The 25,798-nt window shown below is 39.8% G+C and overlaps 1 protein-coding gene across 1 annotated transcript; it reads left to right on the forward strand.

Annotated features, from left to right (window-relative positions):
* Positions 1 to 4,832: 4,832 nt before the first annotated feature.
* LOC113084877 (round spermatid basic protein 1-like) lies at positions 4,833 to 21,644 on the forward strand. Its single transcript, XM_026255016.1, has 7 exons — positions 4,833 to 4,941; positions 5,020 to 5,480; positions 13,858 to 13,995; positions 14,086 to 14,228; positions 16,741 to 16,908; positions 19,268 to 19,376; positions 20,113 to 21,644. Exons 1-7 carry the CDS (start codon positions 4,899 to 4,901, stop codon positions 21,124 to 21,126), a joined length of 2,076 nt encoding a protein of 691 aa, XP_026110801.1. The 5' UTR covers positions 4,833 to 4,898; the 3' UTR covers positions 21,127 to 21,644.
* Positions 21,645 to 25,798: the final 4,154 nt, after the last annotated feature.

Genomic DNA, 25,798 nt, shown 5'->3' on the forward strand with positions numbered 1-25,798 from the left:
GTTTGGTCTCGTACTCTATCGCATACGTTGTCAGTGTTGTGCGCTTGCTTAGACCTTTGTTGTGATAAACAGTAAAGTACGTTCAGCTGAATTCAATTTCCGTTTTGTCGGTTTTAAAAAAGATTAGTATACCGCGGCAGTGGTCGCAGCAGCCCTCCAGTTAAGCCCTCCTCGTGTGAAGACCGAAGAGTGTAAAGACCATCGACTCTACCGTGCGACTCCACCGGGCAGGGACACCGGCAGGGATATAAGTATTTGTTTTGATTAATCTTTTTCCTTCTCCTTGTTTCATTTCTGTTTCAGTTGTTTTTTGTTTATAACCAAATCTTACTATGTGTTTCCAGATCCCTACTATCATTACCACTCGTAAACCATGCATCACACAATGTAGACAGCGCAATCTTAACAACCTGCATACTTTGCCTATGTCTGCTAATACACTACTTTCTTTCCTATTGGTCTCTGGAATTGCCAGTCTGCTGTAAACAAACCGATTTCATAACTTCTATTATTAGTCATTCAAAGCTTAATCTCATGGCCCTAACAGAGACCTGGATCAAACCAGAGGACACTGCTACACCTGCAGCACTCTCCAATAATTTCTCATTTTCCCACTCCCCCCGTTTGACGGGAAGAGGTGGAGGTACTGGTCTGCTCATCTCTAATGATTGGAAATTTAATCCTTTACCATCTTTGGGTATCAACAGCTCCTTTGAATCTCATTCAGTTACTGTTACCTACCCTTTTAAAATACATTTTTAGTTGTCTATCGACCCCCAGGACCACTGGGTAACTTTTTGGATGAATCAGATGTGTTGCTCTCAACCTTTTTTGAGGATGGTACTCCCCTAGTTATGCTTGGAGATTTCAACATTCATCTAGATAAACCTCTGTCTGCTGATTTCCACACTCTACTTGTCTCTTTTGATCTCAACCGAATGTCAACTACTGCTACTCACAAATCAGGCAACCAACTGGACCTTATTTATACACAAAACTGCTCTACTGATCATGTTCTGGTTACTCCACTGCACACGTCGGATCACTTCCTCCTCACTCTTAACCTCAACATGATCCCTGACACATCACTTACCCCTCCACATGTCATTTTTCTACATAACCTACGCACACTTTCACCCTCCCGGCTATCTGCAATGGTTTCATCTTCACTTCCTTCCCCTAAACTGTTTGCATCTTTGGATGCTAACAGTGCTACTGATACCTTCTGCTCCACTCTTACATCTTGTTTAGACACTGTTAGCCCCTTATCTTCCAGACCAGCCCGTAAAACCCCTTCTGCCCTTGGTTATCTGATGTTCCACGCGAACACCGTTCTAAGCTTAGAGCTTCTGAAAGGGTGTGGCGCAAGTCCAAAATACTACTGATCTTATTGTGTATCAGTCACTCCTATCTTCTTTCTCTGCTAATGTCTCCTCTGCTAAAAGGACATACTACCATAACAAAATTAACAATTCATCTTACTCTCGCATGCTTTTTAAAACATTTTCCTCACTTCTTTGTCCTCCTCCTCCTCCTTATGCTTCATCTCTAATAGCTGATGACTTTGCAATGTTTTTCATTAATAAAATTAAACCCATTAGTGCACAATTTTCCACACCACAATCAGTCAAGCTCATATCACCAGCAAACTTACACTCATTTACATCCTTCTCTTCACTCTCTGAGGCAGAAGTGTCAAAACTCATCCTTTCTAATCATCCTACTACTTGTCCGCTTGATCCTATTCCATCTCATCTCCTTCAAGCCATTTCTCCTGAAGTTGTACCTGCACTCACTCACATCATCAACACTTCCCTCCACACTGGTGTTTTTCCCTCATCATTTAGACAGGCACGTATAACTCCACTACTTAAGAAACCCACCCCCATCTCTTTTAGAGAACTACAGACCAGTTTCCCTTCTTCCTTTTATTGCAAAAACACTTGAACGAGCTGTGTTCAAACAAGTCTCTACATTTCTCACACACAACAACTTCCTTGACAGCAACCAATCTTGCTTCAGAAGTGGACATTCAGCTGAGACGGCCTTGCTCTCAGTTGTTGAAGCTCTAAGACTGGCAAGAGCAGAATCCAAATCTTCAGTACTTATTCTGCTTGATCTGTCCGCCGCTTTTGACCCGGTTAACCACCAGATCCTCCTATCAACGCTACTGGCAAAGGCATCTCAGGAACAACACTTCAATGGTTTGAGTCTTACCTATCAGATAGGTCCTTCAAAGTATCTTGGAGAGGTGAGGTGTCAAAGTCACAACATCTAACTACTGGGGTGCCTCAGGGCTCAGTTCTTGGACCACTTCTCTTCTCTGTCTACATGGCATCATTAGGTTCTGTCATTCAGAAACATGGCTTTTCATACCACTGCTATGCTGATGACACTCAACTCTACTCTCATTCCATCCTGATGATCCGACGGTAGCTATTCGCATCTCAGCTTGTCTAACAGACATTTCTTCCTGGATGATGGACCATCACCTTCAGCTTAACCTTGCCAAGACAGAACTGCTTGTGATTCCAGCAAACCCATCGTTTCATCACAATTTCACCATCAAGTTAGGCACATCAACCATAACTCCTTCAAAAACAGCTAGAAGTCTTGGAGTTATGATTGATGATCAGCTAACTTTCTCAGCCCACATTGCTAAAACTGTCCGGTCCTGCAGATTTGCTTTATTCAACATCAAGAAGATCAAGCCCTTTCTCTCGGGTCATGCTGCACAACTCCTTGTTCAAGCTCTTGTTCTGTGGCTGGACTATTGCAATGCTCTCTTGGCAGGTCTTCCAGCTAGTTAAATCAAACCTTTACAATTAATTCAGAACGCGGCAGCAAGAATTAATTTTTAATGAGCCAAAAAGAATACACGTCACACCTCTGTTTATCAATTTGCACTGGCTTCCAATAGCTGCTCGCATAAAATTCAAGGCATTGATGTTTGCCTACAAAACTACCACTGGCTCTGCACCCATTTACCTAAATTCGTTACTTCAGACTTATGTGCCTCTATTAGCTTGTGTTCTGCAAGTGAACATCGCTTGATTGTGCCATCCCAAAGAAACGCAAAGTCACTTTTACGGACTTTTACATTAAACATTCCCTTCTGGTGGAATGAACTCCCCAACTCAATCCCAGCAGCTGAGTCCTTAACCATCTTCAAGAATCAGCTTAAAACACATCTCTTCCATCTTTATTTGATCCTCTAACTTTAACACTCACTATTCTAATTCTATTCTTTAAAAAATCTAACTACATTTCTAATCTTTTTGTATTCTATTTTCTTTTTATTTATTATGCAATTGTATATGTGTGTGTGTGTGTGTATGTGTAAAGACCTCTAACTAGCTTGCTCTATTCTTTTATTTTTTTATTCTATCCGTTTTCTTTTTATTTATTATATTAGTTAAAATCCCTTGCTACGTGTACTGTGTTAACCTAACTGAGACTTGTTATAGCACTTATATATCATTGCTCTTTTTGTTGTTTTTGATTGCTTCCACTGTCTTCATCTGTAAGTCGCTTTGGATAAAAGCGTTTGCTAAATGAATAAATGTAAATGTAAATATCTATAGGTACAACACCAGATAGTGACATTACTGGATCTGCTGGAAGTATAACATTCTCAATTATTTTAGACCAATAGAGGGTAATGTGGGGACAGTTCCAAAATGCATTGTGCTGCTTATTTAAAAAAAAAAAAAAGAAAGAGAAAAAAAGTCTCTTACCCAAAACCAGTTGTCTGTTGATGAGAGTCTTAAACAAAGTCTGGTGGGATGATGTCCTGCTCCACTTCACAGACGCGGAGTGAAAGGGGAGGTTTATAATGTCGGGACACTTTATTCACCAGGAAGGACGGTGCGTTCCACGCTTCATATACGTCATTATGCTATTTCTATGTCAGTATTTTCCAGTTTTGGTTTTTAATCCGATCAAGTGTTTACATGTCCTCTTGCTCGGATTACAAAAGGAATAAACCACCCCTTACAATCCAATCCAAATTTTAGTCAGATGTGGCCAATTCAATCCAATTGATGTGTTTACATGTGACCTGTATTATTCTGATTGTGCTTCTATCATGATTGCATTAGTAGGGTCAGCTACCGAATGACCAAAAAAGCACCACCACCAGTCCAGTTAAAATGTTCAATGGACTAATATGCATTCAAACATGGTTATCAAGTTAAAATTCTAATTACTAAAGTTCTATCATTAAATTATACTTGATTATCATATTATAATGCATCACTAACTGATGTTAAGAGTGTACTTTCAGATATTTAAAAACTGCCATCAACAAACATTTATCCTATACATATATATTTATATATACGTGTGTGTGTGTGTGTGTGTGGGAGGGGGGAAGGGGGGGTAAATTAAAATATTTACTAACCAATGGTGATTCAGTTGCCAAGGTGTCTGTAGAGGGTTGTAATTTTGACACATACAATGTATTGTGGACTATTGCTACAAATATACCTGTGCTACTTATGACTGCTTTTATGCTCCAGGTTCACATTTGTGATGCTTGTGGACATGTGGGATAATTGGTACAGAGTTTTAGCGAATTGTCTCTGAATGAGTGCTCGACTAGTGTATTTACTCAAACATGTACCTGACTAACAAAAGCTCACGTCTCACAGATGTCTAACCTTTAAGGCTGATTTATAGTTCTGCTCCAAAACTACGGCGTAGCCTGAAAATGCACCTCTCCAAAAATGTCACAGCGCATCAAATCTATGCGGGCCGCGAACGCTGTGATTGGTCTGCAGTTTGCTATGATGTCAAATCAGTCTCGTTCTGAGGATGTTTGTGTAAGTTAATCATCTTTCTCCTGTGGTGTAGGTGACCGAGAGAAGCCGAAGATAGACTCTGCTGAGGATTTGCTGATGAAAAAGATCAAGAAGAAAAAGAAAAAGAAACACAAAGAAGGTGAAAAGCGAAAGCGGCCTAAGATGTACAGCAAATCTATTCAGACGGTGTGTTCTGATCTCCCCAAATCTGGTTCAGAATCCAAGCCGCCGGCTCCGGTCCAGCAGGGCGGCGCTGTGAGCTCCATCGGCCTGAAGCAGGAGCACAGCTGTGGTCCGAGCGTGAGCGCAGCAGACGGAGACGGTGAGGTCAGAGCCACTAAACCGCCCGGGCTGGAGCGGCTGGAGTTCGGCTGTCTGGTTCATGTGGAGCACCAGCCAAACGGAGGCGCTCTGGTGGCTCACGCCTACAGCAAGGAGCTGTCTGTGCTGTCTCTCGTGGAGATGCAGAGGTTCGCGCAGGAGTTCGTGACGCTGGCGTTTAGCGAGGACCAGGATGGAGCCGCTAACTATGTGATGGGTATAATCCACGGCGCCGCCTCCTACCTCCCAGACTTCCTGGAGTACTTCTCTACTAAATTCCCTAACTCGCCTGTCAAAATGGAGATCCTGGGGAAGAAGGACATCGAGACGACTACGATGGCAAACTTCCACGCTCAGGTTAGTAGATGTGTTTCACTGCTGGGTGTTTGTAGGTTCAGACAGTACATGAGCGTGAGATGAGCGACCGACTAGAAGAACAGATCAGTGCTGCAGTCACAACATCTGTGTTCAAAAGTACATTTTGCACATTAGTATTTAGAAATCAATGTATGCACACGATTCTGTTATTGGTTTTTATGTGTGCACCATCATCAATTATTTGTACGTTTGCATTCTATTAAACATTGTTCATTCACGAGGCCCCAGATAAACGTAATGTTTTTATGTAGTGGGAAGTATTTACTCGACAATTACTCAACTGCATAGAGTTGTTATTGTTTTTCAATACTATTTAAAGTACTTATATAATTTTATTAATTAAATATTTAAAGTACTCAAACAATTTAAAATGTTTTATTATTTGTGGTATGAATAGTCATTGCCTTTCACTGGACTGGTAATGACTTCTGAAATGTTAGTATCATGACAACATCAGTAGATTATTGTTTGAGAAGAATCCAATCATGATTCCAGTGAAGATTCAGCTCTAATGTGGTGTGTTTGTCTACATAAACATTTACATACGTCTATATACAATTTGCTACTCAAAAATAGTGTGGAGCAAACTTGCTATCAAAATGACATTCTGTGGGGTCAAATCCTCCTTCCGGGGTTGAAGGTTAAAGGTCGTATTGCAAGGTTAATTTTTTTACGAATTTGTGCAATTTGCTTGTTGGTAATAAACAATTAAACTGTTATCCATTGTATTTTATGTTGTTGGGCATCACAAAACGGAATATAATATGAAAAAGTAGGTACGATCTTACAGCGGTCTCCTTTGCCCCACAATGCATTGCATCACATCACGTTGGGGAGAGAATTTACCAAAGCCGCCTTGAGAGCATTGAGAGTGACTGGAGAGACGAGAGTATTCAGATAGCGCAGGTGACAGATAAATACATAGATCTATATATATATATATATAGATAGACAGATAGATATCGACCAACAGCGACCCAAACGCACTCGCTTCCTTACAGCACAAGCTTTCCAGCGCGGTTTCCATGGGATAGCACACACACAAGCTCCTGTCAAACACAGCGACAGACACACGGCTACGTTTGCTACAACATTTTCACCGGAGGAAGAGATAAATGCTTAGAAACGTCCATATAGCTAGCATGATGCCTTCTATTTCTAGATGACAAAGACAAAGTTTACCAGTTCTACGATACTATGACAAAGGTTACCGGTACTTCTCTGAACTAACGTCATGATCACTGCCACTAGATATAAAGAAAGTGGAAACATGGCTGCTGCTCAATGACAGTAAAAAATAAATAAAATTACGTGTGTGTGTGTCGTTATTGTGCACTGCTGCTCGTAGACTAGCTCCAGTGCTCATTGCTGCGATGCTAAATGACTCACCAGGACACTTCACCAACTCTCCACTCATTCTCCTCGGATCATGCATAGGCTTTGACGGACATCAGTTCCTGGCAGTTCCTCATTTGCCCTCTCACGGCTGGCTCGATCGAAATCACACCGCTGCGGGCGATCATACATGTTGGCTCTTGCCTCCTCATCCGTCAGTCGCTATAACGTTAGTTCTGATGCTGCGTTCCAGGCAGGTTTTTGAGCTCGTAATCACGATTTCATACCACTACTAACGACTTTGTACCGTTCCAGGTTACACCAAACTTTCTGAGCACAAGGAATTGGAACTAGATTATTTATTTTATTGCAACTTTACACTGACCTAAATTCGTTTTTTCAACGTGTACCACATGCGTAGGCAGTATTATTCCTAGGGGCTGCCGTCGTTGTTTCGCGTGCTGTGTGACCTCAGATCTCGGAGTACATCGATCTAGTACGAGACCCAAGTTCACGGGTGGGAAGTCACGGGTTTGACTGCCGTTCCAGTGCACTTTCACGGGTTACGTGTTGTCTGGAACGCGGCATCATACTAGACTGAGGCTACCTTTCCTCGACTTCTCCCCAACGTGACGTCATCACCGAGTTGCGTAAAAAAAAACAACGTTAATACCAAAAACCATTTTTGAGACATTTTAAAAATGAAATACATATCTTGAGTGATTTATGTACCCATTAATCGAAAGTGTTGTTTAGCCTGCAACATGGCCTTTAAAGTCATGACCTGAAGGATTGGGCGAGGGCTTTTGCTTCAACCCGCAGCTACAGTATACAGTGGGGGGGGAACTGGACTTGGCAACACTGTTAGTAATACAGTAAAGAAGCAGCTGGAAGCGATGAAGTGCTCACGAGTCTTAAATATTGTGAGGGATTCAGGGTGCCACACAGGGTCACTCACTCTCTGACCGCTGGGTTCTGGACGGTGTGTAAACTCGTTAGAACAGGTGGAACATGATCGAAGAGTCAGAAGAGTGTGCAGTAGTCCAGTCGAGAAATGACAAGTACCTGGACTGAGTTAAACAGAACCTGATCCAGAGCTGGTTCTGCTTGATCTGTTAGGAGTTATAGTAGATGACTGTAGCTGGTGTATTGTACTTTACCGTTAGCGTAGCCGTGAAGACGAGAAGCTCTGTTTTTGCTACACTGTCTTTGCTGCTAGACTGGAATCATCCGGTTCAAATGAACAGAAAAGCTTTGTTTCTGCAGCAGATCAAGATGACATTGTGTTTGATTGTGTGTCTTTGTGTGTTTGTTGTGACCTGTGAGCTCTTAGGATTGTTACTCTCTCTCTCTCTCTCTCTTTCACACACACACACACACACACACACGCTTTATCAGAAACACTGAGACGGGTCGACTCGTGAGGTCTGATGTTTGGCAATCTTCTCATTAAAAACAGTGTCTGCTCTTCCTCCGTTTGTACTGTTAATGGAAACATGACCAATAAAACACCTGGACACCCTGCCCGAGCGAGCGCTAGCTGTGTTTGTTCTGCTGTGTGTCAGGCAGAGATGAGTCAGACCTGTCATCAGTCCCATCATGCACTGCTCACTTCACATTCGTCTGGTTCCTGAAGAGCTCACTGTACTGGAGTGATCACGTGACCACTCAATAGTCTTGTTTCCATTGTCGGGCCAGAAGTGGGCGTGCCAGGCCCAGTCACGTTTCCCGGCGAAACCCTTTGGCCAAAGCGGGTCAGCTGGGGTTAGAGGAATGGTTGTAAACAAAAGCGTTTTTGCACGTCTGGAGAGCCCCAGCGCTGCGGATCATTTCATAAAGTTTATAGCAAACACTAGCATTAAAGGGTTTTTAAATAATTTTAGTTCAAAACTCACCTTCAGACAGCAGTTTGAAATAACCTTATCCTGATTTTGATCACCATTAAATATTTATAAGCAATGCAGAAGACTAGGCCTGTGTACACTAGCCATTAATCTTACAGTAGTACAGATGATAAATGTGATTGCTTGAAGAAATCAGACAAGAGCTTCTTTTCTATCATAATCATGTATTTATTTAGTAACATTTTAATCGTCATAAATCTCATCTTGAGAGTTAGCTCTGCATATTCATTTGTTTACGTCTCATTTCCTCGGGGAAGGTTATTGTGTGTATCCGTTATGGAATAACTTAAACTTATTTATACTTATTTTTGCTGCACTGCTGATCCTCAAATAAAGTGAAAGCACACTTTTGATGGACAAAATAATCATGATTTCACATAAAACTTGCGAAAAATACACAGAATAAGCATGTATAGTGTGTTTTAACACAAATTGGAGTAGCCTATGACTAGAAAGAAAATCACAAATTAAAAATATGTATAAGATTTACTCATTTTACCTTGTTTTTAATTTTTAATTGCCATAATAAAATTATAACAAAATTTAATCAAACTAACAACAAACAATTTATATTGCTCAGGATCTTAAGTTACAATGGAGTTATGTACATAAGAAATTATTCATTAATTATTGACAACTTCTGTAAATATGGACTTAAATATTCAGTTACGATTGAAGTGAGAAACTTATGCCTTTTATTTAATTTCAGTTCCACAGTTAAAGAAACAGAGCTATAGACACAATATTGCAGGTGAAACATACTGACATCTTCAACATTCGGCCTAATAAAAATATTATGAACGCTTGGCATGTTCACCTTAGAGAACAAATAATGACTTAAACATAATATTCTCACTTAGCAATTAGCTAAAATAGAGTAAATAATTTATATTGCTCCGGGTCTTCAGTTACAAAAAAGGACAGTAAATCACAAATCAAATTTTTTTAAACAAGGACACAAGAGGAACACAGGCACAAAACAATCGTATAAATCATATTGACAGCTTCTAAGAAAAATATTAAGATTTACATTTTGATGGACAAAAGAAACATGATTTCACACAAAATGTGCTTAAAATGCACAGAACAAGCATGTCTTGTGTGTTTTAATACACCATGGTAAAGCATTGTGTCGGCAGCGCAGAAGGTTGTGGGTTCAGTTCCCAGTGTACAATACTGATTGTGTCGAGTGGAGCGGGGCGAGAGCCGTGGGAACGGAGCGAGGCCGGTGTTTAGATGACTAGCCGTGTTTCCACTGTCGATCTTAAACCAGGCGTGCTAGTGCGTGTCAGGGCAGTCGTGATTCCACTGTCACTTCCGGTTCTTGATCGTGCCTCACCGGGGCTTCCTCGGGGCCAACGGTCAGGGTTTTCTGGCCCGACGAAAACCTTGGGTCAAAGCGGGCCAGCTGGGGCTAGAGGAGGGGTTATGAACAAAGGAGGAGTTTCTCTGCGTCTGGAGAGCGGATCATTTCAGAAAGAAAACTCCAGCATTAAAGACTTTTAAAAATAAGTTGAGCTTAAACCTCACTTTTAGTCAGCTGCGAATGTTTGAAATAACTTGATCTGATGTGGATTATAATCACTAAACAAGGCAAATATATTTATAAGCGATGCAAAAGACTATGCACGCTAAACATTAACGTTACCAAAGAAAACATGATAAATGCAACCACTTGGAGAAATCAGACGTCAGCTTCTTATTCTCTATCACAATCGTGTATTTATTTATTAACTTATATTATCTGTCATAAGTCTCCTCTCGAGAATTTAGCTCCATGTTAGCCTATCATAAAAAGAATAATGTTTTTTTTTCGGGAGCATTTATAAAAATAGAGATATTATTCATTCTAAATGTGACTTATAGGCTACAAATAAAGAGAAACAGACTCGACTGAATAAGCACGCTATTTTCATAACGCTTAAGTGTTAAAAATAAATAAAATAGAAATAAATGTATTTATGTATGATTAATCTTGAGTCCTGATAAATTAATTCATTATGATCAATGTATCACTTATTCTATAGTAAAACATCGATGCTTTAGAGTTTGAATATTTAACAAAGCATACAGACAAACGGCTGCTTTTATCATGTTCGTGTGTGATCGCGCATGTTCACGTGATTTATTTCTTATTAGTTTTCTGATAACTTCTCTCTGTTGGTGAAATGATGGGGTTTCGTGACGTTGTTCCTGAGAAGCAGGAAACTACAGTTTACTTTCATGCACATTATTTTGCGTTCTATATTTAATTCTACAATATACATCTTTTTTATATTTTATTCTTATATTTTGTTTACTTTTATTTTATTCTTACATGGCTATATTTAGGTATATTTTAATCTGTGTTGTTTTCTTTAATAATTGCACTGTCCATGGAGTGGACCTGACTCTCATTTCACTGCTGGTTATAGATGCTGTATATAATTTTGTATGTGACAAATAAAAATTTTGAATCTTGGTTTTGTGCGCGACATTCATCCGCGAGGGGCTGTCACTCTGTTTTGTGTTTATTTTATTAAAGCTTTAGTCTGATTGTCCGCTGGTTCCCGCCTCCTTCTTCCCATGATTGTGGAGTTTCACTGGAGCCTAAACTCGGGAACTGGTGGACAATCAATCTGAAGACCTAACCTATATTTGAATACTTGATATTTAACGTGTTCGTTTATGTCCAATATTAGTGTTAAACTGTTGGACTTTAAATCTACTATTGATTTTCACCATTGACTGATTCTGCAGAACATTAGACTGATAACTTCCGTGCGCAGATGTGAATAATCTGTCACAGGACGGTGATATGACAGCTGCTTCTGAATATATATGAACTAGCTGTTTTAAATACAGTATTTTTGTATTTAACGTTAGTTCATCAGTATGTTTGAAAGTATTTTTTCAATTATTGGTGATTCCACAGACTCTCGGACACCTACGCGGTTTAAAACACCAAATAGTTCTGCTACAAGAACAAAGAGTCTCTCTCTTGCTCCACACATGAACGATTATATCGTGTATCATCCATCTCACGGGCTGACGATATGACGACTTGAAAAATGACCATATCGCCCAACACTAGTGTCTATAACTTTATCTTTTTGAGCATTGATGATGGACAGTAAAGCCCAAATGGTCTTCTTTCAAATACACACAAATTGTGTGTGTAACAAACACTCTGAAGTCAGGAACTGTTAAAATTTTAAGGTAGGTAGCTCATTTTCAGCTGTGAGTCACAAAATGGGACCGTTTTAAAACCCCGTCCAAACAGTGGAAAAATTATTGCTTCCCTGGCGCTGCATCATTTGTTTATTAATAGCATTCTGTTTATGTTTGTGTTTATGATCATGTGATCAAGCTTGTATGTTTAGGCGATTAAAACAGCTGAACAGACGGAGGGTCACAGACTTCTGACCGGTGTGTGTGTGTGTGTGTGTATGATTTTACTCTAGTACTTGAGTCAAAATGCTCTGGACTCATACATTTAGGCATATGACGGTATAAAATTTTAATGTCGTGATTAATTGTGAATGCTTTTATCATGGTATACGGTATTATCACGCTATTGAAATTTAGTTAGAAAAAAGTGTTACGATATAACAGGATTAAAGGGCTCATAAGATGTTGCTGAAAAGAACATTCTTTTGTGTATTTGGTGTAATGCTACATGTTTATGTGGTTTAAAGTAAAAAAAAAAAAAAAAAAAAAAACTGTACATTGTTTCTCCTCTATGCCCCACCTTCTGAAACGTTGATGATAAAGGAAGCGCTGGCTGCACTCATGCCATGCCCAACCATGCACGCGGCAGCCCATGCTAGTGTTTCTGTTACAGTGCTTTGTGAATGTTGATGCTTAGCTTAAATTATTTTATCAGGAGCATTTATACTGGGATGCTGTGGAACTTAGATGTTACAGAGCTATTTAATGTAAATTTCATGGATGTACTGAAAAAATCTTTATAGGTTGCTGTTATGAGGGCCTTTTAGGGTGGGAGAGTTGGACAAAACATGAATGTTGCGGGTGGGAGCAGGATCAAATGGTTCTGTGGGAGTGAGCAGGTGTGGGACCGAATCTTGCGGGAGCTCACGTCTCTTTTTTTTAATAAACTGTTTTATATCGGCAGTTGGTGTTTTGCACACTGTTTATGTGCAGTCCAGGCGCCTTGTGTTGTAGCCGCCTGCCGCTCCTTGTGTTTTGGTAGGAATGCTCTGAGTATCTGAATTGAAAAAAAAAATCAACTGAGCAGAAAATCTCCATTTTAATTAGCATTTTTTCCATTGTCCAATCGAACGGTAGGGTTAGGGAGGGTTAGGTTTGGTGGCTGCTGCAGGTGACAGAGAGCTGACTTCATGAACCGCAGTGTTTATAGTTTCTGGTAATATGAACGTTTACTTAACAGCAAATCAAAGATTCTAGAGCACTAGTGCAATAGAGTAGATTGACAGAACACTCAGAGTTTTCCTAAATTAAAAAAGACAAAAAAAAAGCAGTGCGATGCGCCTTACATTTTCAAACCTAAAAACAGTGTTTGTAAGTGCAGTGATGCTTTGTTTACAGCGGTTGCTGTGGAAACGGCTCTATTCCTGCTGCTCCATCAGCGCCACCTGCTGTCAGACTGTGGAGTTACACTCTCATTCATTCTGTCTGCTGTTAGACTTCAGACCAATGCAAAAATAGGAACTAATTGTTGTAAATCATGACCTGTAGATCACGGTTCTCATTTAGTTAAGTACATTTGTATATTATTTATCTTGCATGTTAATCATTAAATCATTTGGTGCATCTAGATCAGGGATCCTCCAATCTGGACCACGAGATCCTCTTTCCTGCAGAGTTTAGCTCTAACCCTAACACACCTGAGTTAGCTAATCAATGTTTTTGGCATCATTAGAAGATCACAGGCAGGTGACTGATCAGGGTTGGAGCCAAACCCTGCACCGTATTGGTCCTCCAGGGCAAGATTTAAATAACCCTGCTGTAGATGAAAAACAAGCCAATGTCTCAACTCACTTCAGATATGAATTTTGCTCCGAATAAACTTTATTGTCTTTCAAGAGATTTTTTTGGAGTTTTATCAGACAAATAAGTTCCAGAAACCATGGCATTAGAGGTGTGTGTGTGTCCAGGTGCGGAGGAGTTACTCTCACGGGACGTACCGCGCCGGCGCGATGAGGCAGATCAGTCTGGTGGGTGCCGTGGATGAGGAGGTGGGAGATTACTTCCCAGAGTTCCTCAACATGCTGGAGAAGTCGCCCTTCCTGGAGGTGTGTTTTCCTCATGTTTCTCTTTCACACACACTTTTTTCTTTTGGAAGCAGCATATTGACCCATGTGTGTGTGTGTGTGTGTGTGTAGCGGACGCTGCCATGGGGGACGTTCTCCAGTCTGAAGCTGAAGAGCCCGACAGAGAGCGACGATGGGCCCATCATGTGGGTTCGGCCCGGAGAGCAGATGATCCCGGTCACAGACATGCCGAAGTCTCCCTTCAAACGGAAACGGTAAAGCAGCAAACTTCACTCCTGTGTGTGTGTGTGTATCTCAGCTCTGTCTAACTGCGTTCTCATCAGACATTAGGGGTGTAAGAAAATATTGATACACGTATCGCAATATTTTGTTTGGCGATACTGTATCGATTCTCAAAAATAGAATATCGATATTTATTAGGGATGCACCGGTTGACCGGCCATAAATCGTTATGGGTTTTTAGTCTTTTTTCGGCTGATTTTTCCGGAAGTGCGCCCACCTGCACATACTACATTGTAATCGTTCGCTGTGTCATCTGTGTGGAAGTATTTCGAAATCTGTGCGCAGGACACGGGCAGCCGATCAGTTCTGGAAGTACAGAGCTACACGTCTGAGGCACAGATAACAGGAAGTGAACAGCCGTTGTTGTTCTGAAACACAAATAAGAGCCTTTCCTGCGCGCTCTAAAGCTGCGGTCCGCACCTGAACACGAGTAAACCGTGAAGAGATGTTCAGATCAACTTCTCACGTGTTAGATGAGAAATGAAAAACGGACTAAACTGACAAAACTGAATTTTTTTTATTTTTTTTAATTAGAACTTTTACACAGAAGCCAGACTTTTACACTATACAGTCAGTTCTGTATAGGATGATTATTTTTATTTTAACCATAAAATTACATAGACTTAATTTTATTTAAAAATCACCTGCTGTGGTACACTGACAAAAAGGGTTTCATTCATCCAATTAAAATATTTTAGGGTAATGATTCACATCTATATTTTTTTTTACTTGAGACCATGTTATTTATTTTTAATTGGCTCAAGTAAAAATATATAGATGATAATCATTACCCTCATTTTTTTTTAATTGGATGAATGAAACACTTCGCATCTTTGTTTTATTCGCACCAACATTATTTAATTTTAACATTTTGGAATAATTTATTTATATAGCATACTTTTATTTAGTCTTACTGGTAAAGACTTTAAAAAAAAAAAAATCATTTAAAAACTAAAATACTGAATGCTGAGTAAGAAACATCTTATTGAATGTGTGTTGATTGTGTTGTGTGGATTGTAGAACTATGTAGTTATTGCCTTTAATTTCACATGGTTACAGTTAATCTTTTCATTTAAGGCCAGTTCTCTGTAGTTTCAACCCAATTGAAAAACAAAAGCTAAATGTTGATGTCTGTAGCATGTGTGTTTGTATTAAATGTAGTCTGCTTACTGTGCAGTTACTGCCGTTCATTTCAGATGGTTACAGTTATTGTTTTCAATAACCAAAAGCCGGTTTGGCCTATTAAATACCAAATAAACATCTAGTTTATGCACACTTTCCTTCTTTCTTGTTTGTTGCTTAAAGATAAAAATAAATTACAAATCGGTATTGGAACTGGCCATGAAAAATCATGATCGGGGCATCCCTAATATTTATTAAAAAAAAATAATAATAATAATAATTCATACAAGATGGCAGTTGTTTCGTTTTGAGTTTATATCCAGACCGCTAGATGGCAGTCTTCATCTCTGAACTTAAACAGTGACTGGTAATACTAGCATTAAGGCACGTCACTAGTTCGCTGCCAGTAATAGAGGAAGAGAGAACTGTTCCAGTTCCTGCCTCGAAGTACAAAGCTGAAGTGTGCCGTCTTTAGGGCTTTGGTGCCAATGTCTGCCCCGGGACCCGTGTGGCCCCTCGGCTCCAGCTTTCTCTCGTGATGGGGGCGTTTTGTGAAGATGAGGCGGTGCTCACATCATAAATACAAACTGAAAAACCTGTGGAAAGGTTCTAAGAATGTTCAACATCTCTATTTATTTTATTGTTTTACAATTTTTATTTTTATTGTTTTAACAGGAATCCTGCAATTTTTTTCCATTTATATTAAGCAGATGTAACTTTTTGTTCAGATCAAAATGTTATGACATTGCCACAGTTGTAAATTTTAACGGTGAACCTTAAAATGCATGGTCTTAAAATATATATGGTCTTTTTATAAAATAAATGTATACATATACATTAACTAAAGAATCTTAGAATTCTTGAATACCCCCCCCCCCCATATTTTTTGCTATGGTTTGCATATGGTGGTGTTTTCTTAATGTTAGTTTCCTAAAAATATATCCTATTCCTAAAATAAGAAATATCCCAATATATCGCCTTATTTACAGTATCGCAGTGCATCGCAAATTCGCAATGTTGCATCGCAATCTGTTGTATCGCAATCTGTTGTACCATGATCCGTATCGTATCGCCAGATTCTTGCCGATACACAGCCCTATCAGACATCAGAACTCAGTCTTTCATAATCCTGCCGTCTAATCTCAGTCCATAGCTTCATCATCATGAGCTCCAGAAGTTCAGATCAAAACATCAGGGCTCGAATGACTCTGGGTCTCAAACACACACACAAACACACACACACACACACATATGAAGATGCCTGCAGAGTGTAACGTAGTGTCATTGATGTGAACAGGGAATTTGTGTGTGTGTCATTTGTTATGGAATGATGATGAAATTCATAATTAGTTCTTTCTGCAGGTCGACTAATGAAATAAAGAATCTTCAGTATCTGCCGCGAGCCAGTGAGCCACGAGAGATGCTGTTTGAGGACCGGACCAGAGCTCATGCTGACCACATCGGTCAAGGGTTCGAACGCCAGACCACTGCTGCTGTGGGGGTGCTGAAAGCTGTCCGCTGCGGGGAAGGGTGAGACACACACACACACACACACACACTCATTCACTCAGACACACACACTCTCAATCACTCTCTCACACACACACTTACAGACTCTCTCTCTCAGACACACACACACACACACACACACACTTACAGACAGACACATGCACACACACACACACACAAACACACACACACTCACACACACTCATTCACTCAATCAGACACACACACACACACACTCAATCACTCTCTCACACATACACACACACTCATTCACTCAATCAGACACACACAGACACACACACTCAATCACTCTCTCACTCACACACTTACAGACTCTCTCTCTCACACACACACACACACACACACTCAATCACTCTCTCACTCACACACTTACAGACTCTCTCTCTCACACACACACACACACACTCATTCACTCACTCACTCACACACACACTCATTCAATAACACATACACACACACACACTAGTGTTAATTTCATCGAAGAAGACTATAACGAAAAATGTTTGTTGACGAGCTTTTTTTCCCATAATGAAGACGAGATGATGATAAGGTCAATAAACATTAAATATGACACTGTCAACATGCAATTTTGTTGAAGAAATAAAAAGTTAGCAATGTTAAAGCATACTGCTCTACAGACAGCATCAGATTAAGAGCTCACTGGGCCCCGGGGCCATGACTTACTGCAGGGCCCCACCGTCACAAAAAAATATGTGTGTGTAAATGATAAATAGGATTTTTATGCAATTAAATTTTTTTGATTCACTGAAATTTCTTGTTACCAATTTCCAATTTCAATATCACAAAAAAATAAATAAATAAATAAATATATATATGTATATACATATATATATATATATATATATATATATATTAGCCAAAGTAAAACGAAGCTTACTGAACACAAATAAACTGTCACAAATTATAATAGAACAAAGATACATATGAAATCAACATACTTTTTTATAAAATTTTTTAATGAATAAGAAATATATTCTAAGAGGTAAATGTACAAATAGACTGAATAGTCTTCACTATATAAATTCAGTACACATTTATTCTTATTTTACTAAAGTGATTCAGTCAAGGACAGTAAGTGATTTTCTTTCTGATGTTTGATTTACATCGCACAAATGGTGTCGGCTACATTAGGCTGCTTTAAAGGAATAGTTCACACAAAAATAAAACTTCTGTTGTTTTAAACCTTTTCCCTCTGCTGTTGATCACAAAATAATATATTTGGAACAATACTGGTAAACAAAAAGGTAAAATAAAATACAGTAATGACATTAAATGATCTAAATGATGACATTATATTCATTTTTAGGTGAAGATCTAATCATATAATGCCAGGATCTGATCTTTAACTATTAACATTCATGTGTTGAAGAGGAAACTCACAAAGACGGCATTCTGACACATAACTGTGTATTTGAACGTCACTATCTCACATTTGTTTTCGCGATTGGCGCTCCAGTCAATCAACTCCTAGACCAATCATGAGCTTCCCTGCTTGGGCCCCGGGGCTTCAGGTCTACCTAGCCTTTAGTGTTTATCCGGCCCTGTCTACTACGCAAGTTTTCATGAGCGCTGTTGCCAGATATTAAGAGTTTGCTGTTCGAAGCTTACATTTTCTGCCCGGTGTTTTCTGGAAACCATGCGCACGCACTCACTCCTCATTGTGGAAGCGCCGCCGCTAATGAAAACCGCGACAGACAAGCTGGAGCTTAGCGTCTCTGTGTTCTGTCATGAGATCTCGACTGTACTGTTTGTGATTGTGATCAATGAATAAATGCACTTACTCGACCGCACTTACTTTTTTAGCTGTTCTAATAATGTGGACCGAGAGATTGAATAAGTATTTGGTATTAAATTATATAATAAAAAGCCTATAATAAATCAGTACACTAAATAAGGTGATATACACCATGTGTCCACATTTTATTGCTTAGTGGAGAAAGTGCAATATCTGAAATGCACAAGTAAATTTCTCAAATGACATCAATCATTACGATTTTAATTTTGTGCAAAAATAAATTTATCAGTTTAACCATTATACAGAATTACGAAAATGTGACTACAATTTCATTGACTTAAACTTGTTCAGTCCCGGAGCGAGCTGTGTGTGAGCGAAAGCCGGAAGCAATGCCGTAATGTGTGTGTGAGGACCTAATTATCCTGTGACTCTTTGAGCAATTGTTTTCAATAATACAACCCTGCAGTGCCAGAGGGACTAGTCTGTGTTTAAATGCAGTGGTGTTCGCCTGAAAAAATAACTACAATGAAATAAACTGGACTGAAGCAGAAGGTTGTGCTGTGGTTTGTTGGTGTGATCTGAACTGTTTGTGTCTCCTCACAGTGCTGATCCTCCACGCGTAACCAAAGATGTGATCTGTTTCCATGCGGCTGATTTCCCTGACGTGGTGCAGCGGCTGCAGTTAGACCTGTATGAGCCGCCTCTGTCTCAGGTGAGGTCACTTCCTGTACTGACCTGCTGAATACACCCTTTGTGAGACCCTCGCTAGTGCACAATCTGGAGCACTGCAGTCCAGGCGTGGGAAGAGATGTGTGTTTGACGTCTGACTGTCATGTGTCATACTTCGCTCTGAACTCTTACTTGAAAGTCAGGTACACATTACAATACAATAGTTTATGAGATTGACAACTGCTTTTGACAAACGAATTAACTCCTGATTACTGAACTGAACAAATGGTTATTAATAATGTATTTAAACACGGATCAGAAATTAGTCTCCCTTCTGTTTGTGCAGTGCATTTGTGTTGCCGGATGCCATGTCAAGCTCACAATAAACCTAAATGTATTCAAATTCACACCTTCCACTTTAATAACTCCATAAAGTGGCTCTCATCATGACCCAAGCCCAAACGAACCAAAGACACGGCGACCTGCAATAGTTCACTGTGAAACAACCATCCAAGCCTAACCCTAACACCTCTGTTCACCATGGGTTAGTTAAAATTGACTAACATGACAAGTCTTTATAGACCAGTCACTTTAGTCCTGAAGAGCAGATATCAGCAATGTCAGAATGTTGCCACTGTGTGTGAATCATTACAGTTCCTTACAAACACACACACACACACACACACACAGCTATGATTTAGAGGTATTTTAGTCCAAATAACAAAAAAGTAGACAAGTTTGATTAGTGTCCTGCTCATTCTCTCTCTCTCTCTCTCCAGTGTGTGCAGTGGGTGGATGATGCTAAGCTCAATCAGCTGAGGCGAGAGGGAATCCGCTACGCTCGTATCCAGCTCTATGATAACGACATCTACTTCATCCCTCGCAACGTAGTTCACCAGTTCAAGAGCGTGTCGGCTGTGTGTAGCCTCGCCTGGCACGTGCGCTTGAAACAGTACCATCAGCTGCCCGAGGAAGAGGAGGCTCGTGAGGAAGGAGCGGAGCTGAAGCAGCACATCAAGCAGGAGTCGGCTGGCGAGAACGGCAGAGCTGTGAACACAGACTGCAGACCGGCACCAGAGTCACCGTGCGTAACACAAAGAAAGATGGAGCAGGTGGAGCAGCTCGCTGACAGATCGCCCAAGCCTCCTCCTGGAAGTCACAGCTTGACACCGCCTCTCGTCTCTTCCTCTGATGGCCGACCCAAAGCGCACCACACGGCAGAATGTCCAAGTGCTCCGTCACACCCACCACGCCACCCCACATCCGGTCCACACACACCCAAACACACACCAGCACCAACCAAACACACACATATGTCACCACCAACTAAACACACACACACCTTTGCATCCAGATATCTCCATTCTTCCTCTGTCCCCAAACCTAGCCACACGTCCTCAACACCAACTAAACTCAGCCATTCTGCCAACACAACCAAACCCACACAACACATTAACACAACCAAACCAACACAACTAGCTAACATAACCAAACCAACCCAACCCACTAATTCTACCAAACCCACACAACCTACTAACACAACCAAACCCATGCAACCTATTATCATAACCAAACCCACACACTCTGCGAACACAGCCAAACACACACGCTCCACACTAATAAGCAAAACTGGCCCCAAACTGAGCTCTGGACTGTCAATCAGCTGGACTGCTCCGCCCCTGGCCCTGCCCCAGGCCACGCCCCCTCTGAGGCCAGACCACCCCCCAGACTCTCTGCACCCAAAGGCTGTCAGAGCTCACTCGCATGAACCACACAAAGACTTTTTATACTGATTTGTACAGAATAGTTTTCAAACGGCGCTTCATTCAATCACTTTATTTCTACTGTCTACGGTTTTTATTTCTTTGTAATCGGACAAGGGCAGAGAATCCATGACTTCTTTAAGACGGGATCTACATCTGTCTCTCTTCTGTTACTGGTTGTCAACATGGCAAATGTAGCTCGTAACTCGCTCCTCAGTGCCTGTCCGTAACTGTGAAATATCCAAGCACTTCGGCTCGGCTGCACTGAGAAAATACTTCAAATCCAAACAAGTCCTCAAATAATATATTTTCAGTTGTAGGCTTTAGTCGTCTTAGAGCTGATATGGACATATATATTTTTTGTAAGATGACAGAATTCTTTTAAAAGACTACAGGCTTTTCCATAGAGCTTATTTATATCAAGGGTTTCTTTGGTTCTGTTTTAATTCGTCAGCACTGTAGTGTACATAACGATTTTTCTAAAGGAAATGTGTAGTGTGATTTATACTGAAATCAGAACCTCCTAATAAAAGGTTCCATTTGTTGGATTGGTGTCATGTCTATAAACCTCGTCAGCAGTGTAGCGTTGATATGAAGCTACTGAAGAGAATTACAAATATAATGACATCGGTCTCATTTCCAGACTGTCTTCTGGGGAGTGATTTTTATGTATTTCTGCTGATAGATTTTAGTTGTCACATTACCAGCGCCTTCTTTCACCTCAGAAACATCTCTAAACTACGAATTTAACTCTGGAACAGACTTTCTAGGGCTGTTCTGGACTCAGGACCGAAGACTCATTTTTTAGCTCAGCATAAACAGTTTTTTCCTCAGTCATGGTTTTGCTGTATTAGTCCGGTCTGACAGTAACACTCTTCATACTGTATGAAGTGAATGGCATTGTGCCAATGATATTCTTTCTCATCCGCCATTAAATCCTTAGAACCTCAGGTCTGATGAATTTGTAACTCGTGAGACCTGATCGTAATCCTAACCCAATTATAATAGAATGTTGCACTCCTGTCTTCCATGTTTGAGCTCACTGAGACTGAACCACTGCCACTTCTGACCTGAGCGTAATCTATTATCAGACACATCAGTAAATCAGAGACGAGCCTCAGACACTTGTTTGTTCATCTTCATGTTCAGATTGTTTATCCAGAGGCTTAATGAAGCGTTTCATTTCACATTATGAAGTTTCTCTGATTACACATTTTAAGGCATTATTGGCCTAACAGAATGGCTTTCTGTGAAGCTGCTTTGAAATTTTATTTATTGTGTGAAGCGCTATTTAAATAAATATGACAAACTAGCTTCATTTTACACCTGGTAATAAGATGCATTTCTGTGATCGGAAGAGTGGTCAGCACAAAATACGGGTCGGATTTATAAAAAATAAATTTGCCGTAAATATGTACGCAAGATGAAGATATTCAGACCATGCGTACAAACTCTTTACTGGAGTGAGAAAAGTAATGAAGTAAACTTTGATTTGGTTTTCATATCGATACACACATTTACATTAAATATTCCACTTCCATTAATGGAAATAAACACTGAAGTTACATAAAGTATTTACGCATAAGTATTCGTAGTGGATGTGCTTGATCTCTTTTCCTGTGGCATTCTGTGTTTTAATGATAGCGAGGCGTGCTATAGGTGCACAATAGTTCATATTTTAATTAAATTGCAGATATCATGTTATGAGAAAATATTTTAGCGTGAAAAATGATAAATAATGTGCACTTCTGTATTGTGGCGGACTGCTGGATTCGGTTGTCGAACAGTGTTGTCTGGTTTGAATAGGTCTTACTGTACAACCGCAGCTGCACAGAAGTGTAGATGGCATCTGAAGCCATCTCCACAACATTATAAAAAAATACTACTGTATTTGAAGGATACAACTTGAGGAAAACTGAAATATTTTCATGTTTCCTTTTAAAATACTTTGTCGGTGACGCTGTTTTATTTACACTGCAATAAAAATAGGCCTGTATGTTTTCACTAAAAATAGCTAAAAGATGTTCACCCTATCATCAAAACTGCATACATTTTATTTGATTTGAATTGTTTAAAACAACTGAAACAGTATTTGGCCACTGGAAATTAATTAGATTAAATCTATTATAAAATATTAATCTCAGAACTATTTCAAACCGTTTTTATGTATATTTGCCATGTAATCATGTATTTTTACAACAGTATAAGTTTGTCAGACTTTTTACAGTTTTACAGACATTTGTGGTCTTCGTATTCACTGGAACACTTGGCCCAAATACAGTAAATATACATCATATAAGTTGTCAAGTCCAAAGAACACAAGTGGGGGTATTTGGAAAAAGCATTAGTTTATCCCATCATATTCAAGATTGTTTTGAGTTTTAACTCTTTCTTCCATTTTGTATTTTTTGGGGGGTTAGAATAAGAAGCAATTCATCTGTACTTAGTGTCTTTCGTTCCAACGTAAGAAAACATTTCTGGAAATCACATCTGAAATAGCATTTAGATGTATTTTCACAGTTTAATGTAGAAAACATGGCTGCATTTAAACTGCAGTTACAGATACATAAATAGGGATGTTTTAGTTTTAACAAAAACATTTAAATTCTGATATTTTAAGTGATTTAAAACATTTAAAAAATATATTTGAAATGTGCAATTAAAACCACCAGTAGGTGGACAGCCAATGACTGAGATTCAGTGAGATAATCACTGAATAATTTATTCAAACATTTGTTCAAAAAGCTGCAATAAGCAAACACCATTGCTTAGAGACACAATGTGATTTGGTGATATACTTGATAATGACAGATCGCACATCATTGTCATTATCTATAACATTATAGACACAGCTAGGTTTACTCGTCAAAAAACGTGATGAAATAATATATTTATCAATCAATCAATCAATCACCTTTATTTATATAGTGCTTTAAACAAAATACATTGCGTCAAAGCACTGAACAACATTCATTTGGAAAATAATAATGTCTAGCGGCAAGGAACCGAAACTCCATCGGTGACAGAATGGAGAAAAAAACCTTGGGAGAAACCAGGCTCAGTTGGGGTCAGTTCTCCTCTGACCAGACGAAACCAGTAGTTCAATTCCAGACTGCAGCAAAGTCAGATTGTGCAGAAGAATCATCTGTTTCCTGTGGTCTTGTCCTGGTGCTCCTCTGAGACAAGGTCTTTACAGGGGATCTGTATCTGGGGCTCTAGTTGTCCTGGTCTCCGCTGTCTTTCAGGGATGTAGAGGTCCTTTCTAGGTGCTGATCCACCATCTGGTCTGGATACGTACTGGATCCGGGTGACTGCAGTGACCCTCTGATCTGGACACAGACTGGATCTGGTGGCCACGGTGACCTTGGAACAAGAGAGAAACCGACAAATATTAGCGTAGATGCCATTCTTCTAATGATGTAGCAAGTACATCGGATGTTATGTGAAGTGTTTCCAGTTCCGGTTTACCTAATTAATGCAGCCTAAAAATCCTTTAACGGATTTGGATATTAAAAGCATATTAGTATGTTATGTGTATGCCAGGTTAAAGAGATGGGTATTTAATCTAGATTTAAACTGCACGAGTGTGTCTGCCTCCCGAACAATGTTAGGTAGGTTATTCCAGAGTTTAGGCGCCAAATAGGAAAAGGATCTGCCGCCCGCAGTTGATTTTGATATTCTAGATATTATCAAATTGCCTGAGTTTTGAGAACGTAGCGGACGTAGAGGAGTATAATGTAAAAGGAGCTCATTCACATACTGAGGTGCTAAACCATTCAGGGCTTTATAAGTAATAAGCAATATTTTTAAAATCTATACGATGTTTGATAGGGAGCCAGCGCAGTGTGGACAGGACCGGGCTAATATGGTCATACTTCCTGGTTCTAGTAAGAACTCTTGCTGCTGCATTTTGGACTAGCTGTAGTTTGTTTACCAAGCGTGCAGAAAAACCACCCAATAAAGCATTACAATAGTCTAACCTTGAAGTCATAAATGCATGGATTAACATTTCTGCATTTGACATTGAGAGCATATGCCATAATTTAGATTTATTTTTGAGATGGAAAAATCCAGTTTTACAAATGCTAGAAACGTGGCTTTCTAAGGAAAGATTGCGATCAGGTAGCACACCTAGGTTCCTAACTGATGACGAAGAATTGACAGAGCAACCATCAAGTCTTAGACAGTGTTCTAGGTTATTACAAGCAGAGTTTTAGGCCCTATGATTAACACCTCTGTTTTTTCTGAATTTAGCAGTAAGAAATTACTCGTCATCCAATTTTTATATCGACTATGCATTCCATTAGTTTTTCAAATTGGTGTGTTTCACCGGGCTGCGAGGAAATATAGAGCTGAGTATCATCAGCATAACAGTGAAAGCTAGCACCATGTTTCCTGATGATATCTCCCAAGGGTAACAAATAAAGCGTGAAGAGTAGTGGCCCTAGTACTGAGCCTTGAGGTACTCCATACTGCACTTGTGATCGATATGATACATCTTCATTCACTGCTACGAACTGATGGCGGTCATATAAGTACGATTTAAACCATGCTAATGCATATCCACTGATGCCAACAAAGTGTTCAAGTCTATGCAAAAGAATGTTGTGGTCAATTGTGTCAAACGCAGCACTAAGATCCAATAAAAACTAATAGAGAGATACACCCACGATCAGATGATAAGAGCAGATCATTTGTAACT

Source organism: Carassius auratus, unplaced genomic scaffold, assembly GCF_003368295.1.
Source record: "Carassius auratus strain Wakin unplaced genomic scaffold, ASM336829v1 scaf_tig00040846, whole genome shotgun sequence".
In the NCBI taxonomy this organism is placed as follows: Eukaryota; Metazoa; Chordata; class Actinopteri; order Cypriniformes; family Cyprinidae; genus Carassius; species Carassius auratus.